Below are 4,924 nucleotides of genomic sequence, written 5' to 3' on the forward strand. Positions count from 1 at the left end.
TGTAAACACCACAGGGCATGAAATCCATCTCCAACCACAAACATCAGTCTCACAGATCAAGCATACAAGGTTTAAGGTAAGGTGCCTAGCTTTTCTTTGTAAGCATACTTTTCACCCAAGAGTACTGCTATTCTTTTCATAGGACACTATTCACTTATTTCAGATATGGTGCCAGTGCTCAAAACATGCCCAGAACCCCTTTTTGGGGATCGCCTGCATAGTCTGCAATGAACCCTGCTGAACATTCTTGATGGTGGCAAGTCTTCTTTGAACAATCCTTTGAAGAAGGATTTGATTTGGGAAAACAGGCATAGTTATTCACAGCCAAGTGGATCAAACTGTGGGATATGACCCTGGATCAAACATGAGGCACCACTATGAAACGATGAGACCGATTTTCTTGTACAGCTTGTAAATTCAGAGATTTAAGATGCCTGAGCAATGGCGGTATCAGGAGTAGCAGAGATTCTCCTGGAACGAAGACTGAGAGGCAACACCCACTGGAACGGCGTATCTAGGTGGTGGTTTGCAGTTTTAAAAATCGGTCCGTTGCCTCGCACATAAACTTTAGTACTCCTCTTCAGTTTCAGTCCCTTTTGCTTTCTTATGGATTGCCCGATTAAAGCTATGGCAAGCAGGGACCCAGTGATTGTCATGAAGCCCCAGCTTACAGCCAGGGAAGCCCTTCTGAGACCGGTGGCAGCACATCCAGTATCTCGGCCCATAGGGCAATGCCTGGCAATAGGGCTTGGGGTGCCACCGGCACAGGGACACATCCCCTTTCACATATTTTTTCTTGCACTGCTTGCACGGATCCTCTCTATAGCGTGGATCCCGAACCCAGCGAGAATCTGCTGGCCTGATATTGTAATATTCAATGATAAACTTGAAATAGCAGCAGGTACATTTAAGAGCCACTAAACTCTTAGTGGGAAGTAACCTGAAGATTTTCACCATAATGTGTTGGGGCAGAAAAGCCATGTACTGCTGAGACTCCAAAAACTGCTGGATTTTAAACCTGGTCTCCAGAAAGTCATGCGACACCTGCTGCTTCCAACTGGATTCCTCAAGCACTGGTAATGTACTTTCCACAGAAGCCAGCGGGACGAATGAATCAGCCGAGACACTTTTTCCCTCAGATGCACTGTCACCCTCAGCAGCATCTTCAAGCTGACTGGCCTCGGAAGACTCTTCTGTTGTGCTTTCATTCAGCTGGGAACAGCCCGACTGGTGCTGACCAGATGGCAAAAAAAAACAACATCCCTGGAAGTGGGTCTTCGCACGACTTTGAACTGGAAGGCTGGTCTTTCTCTACCTTGGACACAGTGATACTAATGCACAAAGATTCTTTTCTTCTCTGATCAGGATTTTGGCTAGCAAGAGGCACAAGCTCTTCACTCATACCATCAATAGCATCTGGGGGCAATTCAATGGCTTGGGGACAGGTGCGAGGAGGAAAAGATGACCCAACAAGTTCCTCTGTCATTTCCACATCATGTGTATTGCTGTTTTTCATGGCAGTCTGCTGATCTGGCTCTAATTCTGCACTGTCTGTGTGCAAACTCACGCCTGCTGGCAATGAGGGACAGCCCCGAGGAGCGCCGTCCCAGGCCTGGTCCCCCTTAGGAGAAAAATGGTCAGCTCTTAAGGGGCCACAGTCCACAGATACAGACCCCACAATTTTCACCTGAGTGTCAGGTACCTCCAAGGTGCCTTTGTTTTGCTTTCCTCAGCCTGGGTGCCATTCACAAGCAACACGCCGCCCCCATTGCGACGGAAGCTGTTATTCCTCGAGAGGCTCCCAGGCTCACGCTGGCTCTGCCGCTTCAGGCACTCGGACTCCAGCCTGGCTACCATGTCAAGGACACGGACTGGCTCACTCTGTGGTTCACCAACCTCAGGATTTCTCCTTTCCATGGGTTCTTCACATGCTCCTGGGGCAGACAAGGGCTCAGGGGCTGGGGGCACACCTCTGTATTGCCCGGAAAACCGCACCACAGCAGGTGAGTTAGTGCAGTTTTTCGCACAACTGGCTAGCAGAGCACTGGCTCTTTGCTCGAGGAAGGCAACCATTTGTATGACCGACAAAGGCCTCCCGGCATAGACTCCATCCCCGTTGTCACTCACGTAATGCACAGAACAGTGCTCGATGCCACACGCAAAAGGCTCAGGTTGGTAGCATCTGCTGTTGACTTCCTTCATCCTTTCTAACTGTATCTTGGCTTTTTTAAGATCCCCTGATTTTTTCCTTCTTTTAGTAGCTCTCCCACCAATATCCCAGGAGCTTTTTATTTTCATAGATCCTATTCTATTACTACACTGGTGGGCTGCAAAGAATGCAATCTTTTCCTTGGTATTTCCCGGTTTCACAACAGCCCAGATATCAAGCGGCCTTTCCCCTTCCTCACCCTGGTGGATTGTTGCAGACGGTGCATTCTTCTTGGTTTTAACATTCACGCTGCTCTCTTCAGGACTGTTCCCACTCATACTGCACAGAACATTTGGAGAAAGGATTCCAAAAGGCTTTCGAGATGATGCTTTACCAAGAGAGGCTGAAGGAAAGACACTTGGTTTCATACAGCTAGCTTTGCATTTTTCATCATTTATAGCCTGTTTGTGGCTCATAGGAGTTCTCAGAGTTTCCTTGCTGATTTCCAAATGTCGCACTTTCGTCTGGAGTTTCCAGTATGGCTTTAGGTGCATAACAGAGGCTCTTAGTATGTACCCCAGCAAAACAAGGCAATAAACCATGGAAGATGACTCTGCGAAATGAGCATAATGAAGGCAAGTCACAGGATGTTCACTGAGCAGCAGTTCTGCGCTCCTGCCCCGGCTGGGGCCTGGCCCGGGGCTGCACACTGCGATACAGCGGCGGCGGCAGTTGGCCTGGCTCGCTCCCCACCGCTGAGGTGGACCGAGCGCCCAGCGCGGCGCGGCAGACGCACACAGATATTTGTAGCAGCTTTATTCTTAATTGGCAAGACTTGGAAGCAACCTGGATATCCTTCTTTAGGTAAATGATAAATAAGCTGTGGTATGTCCAGACAATGGAATATTATTCAGTGCTAAAACAAAACAAAACAAAACAAAAGCAACCAACCAACCAAGAAAACGAACAAAACCCAAAAAACTATCAAGCCATGAAAAAACATTTAGGAGCCTTAAATGCATATTACTAAGTGAAATATACTTGTCTAAAAAGGCTGTGTACCATGTGATTCTAACTACATGACATTTTGGAAAAGGCAAAATTATAGAGACATTAAAAAATTAGTGGTTGACAGAGGTTAGGAGGGAGGGGGAGAGGGATAAATAGGTGGAGGATCTTTAGAGCAGTGATACTACTCTATATGATACTATAATGTTGGAAACATGTCATTGTACATTTGTCTAAACCCTTAATGTACAACACCGAGAGTGAACCCTAAAGTAAACTATGGACTTTGGGTGATAGTGATGTGTCAGTGTTGGTTCATTCATTATAATAAATGTACTGTTCTGGTAGGGGTACGTCGCTACTGCAGGCAGCTGTGCATGTGTACAGGTAGAAGTATATGGGAAATCTCTATACCTTCCTCTCAGTTTTGCTGTGAACCTACAACTATTCTAAAACATGAAGTCTTCAAAAAAAAAAAGAAACTGAAAGTTAAATTTAATTACTAACAAAAATGTAAAGATCTTAATTTATTGAATGAATATTTATTTAATGAATATTTATTTCATGTAGGTAAATGTTCTAAGCTCTGAATATAAAGCATTGAATTAAAAAAAAGATCAAATTCTTCTCAATGTGGAACTTAAAATCTAGTGAGAGAAAACAAATAATAAACCATCAGTAAGTATGCATCTGTTGGAATCAAAAGTTAATAGAGAAAAATACATCAGAGTAAGCAAAGCAGGAAAAGGGTAGGTTTTTCTGTTTTACCACGAGCTGATTAGATGGTGAAGTTGATGCTGTTAGTGCTACACACTAATCCCCAATCTAGTGATTGGGCAGAGGAGAAAGTAAATGATGAGTGTCGGTTATGGCCTTAGGATCAACTCTTGGAGTAAGGGCTGTAGTTTTTCCCACTAACAGTGGTCTTGTATGTTTTCCCAGAAGATGTGACCAACCAGATAGGTTCACTTTATCCGTCTCTCCAGGAACAGTTTAATGTGAATAGGAGGTATATCTGAGCAGTGCAAGGGGTGGATAGTAGTAGATGCTGTTGGTGATTTCTTAATATTCCTTTTATTAAGTGGTGTGCACATCCCCCAACTGCTAATATTGTCTAATAACAACTCACAGCTGCCTTCTTTTCTGGACAATATCTTTTAAACAGATGTGAGCTACCGAGTCTGAGAGGCAACCCTTGTTCTCAGGGAAGGACTTTAGCTGATGACTAACTGAGACAGAGCTGAGAGAATGGCTCCCATTCTCTCAAGGTGGGACTGATTCTATGGAGTAATTTGTGCTACAGAGCTTCCTGGTCTGAACTGGGTACTGTAGTGTTCTGCCTCGACTTGGGACAAATATGAAGTACCAGTCTCACTCCAGAGTTCCTCTTAAGATTGGCTGAGGGGTTAGTTGCAATCATACTGTGGATTACCTTCTTCCTCTCTGCCTGAATTTGAACCTTTCATTTTCTTAGAAGTGTATTTCTTGAGAGTACACACCAATAAATCTTCTGCAAGCTTTTATCTCAAAGTCTGTTTCCAAGAAACCAAAACAATGTGGGAACAAACTGAAAGGATTCTCATGTTCATACCGTATCTTTGTTTAGATGTTCCCCATCTTTATTTGGCTTCCTTCACTCCCCTTTTCCTGAGAGAACATCCTCAATAAATAACTCAAACAAGCCTGACTCATGCTGTACTTTTAGGAAACTGATATAAAAGAGATAACATTTGATTCATGACCTGAACAAAGGAGAAAAGAAAAGAA

At 44.4% G+C, this 4,924-nt stretch overlaps 1 protein-coding gene across 1 annotated transcript; it reads right to left on the minus strand.

Annotated features, from left to right (window-relative positions):
• Positions 1–498: 498 nt before the first annotated feature.
• Positions 499–2,713, minus strand: LOC308618127 (F-box only protein 34-like). Its single transcript, XM_081235571.1, is given in 3 exon segments — positions 499–1,254; positions 1,256–1,719; positions 1,722–2,713. Coding segments are annotated over 3 exon segments (2,133 nt in total). The 5' UTR covers positions 2,704–2,713; the 3' UTR covers positions 499–567.
• Between the last annotated feature and the right edge of the window lie 2,211 nt (positions 2,714–4,924).

This window comes from Mesoplodon bidens, assembly GCF_964165515.1.
Source record: "Mesoplodon bidens genome assembly, chromosome: 1".
Classification (NCBI taxonomy): domain Eukaryota; kingdom Metazoa; phylum Chordata; class Mammalia; order Artiodactyla; family Ziphiidae; genus Mesoplodon; species Mesoplodon bidens.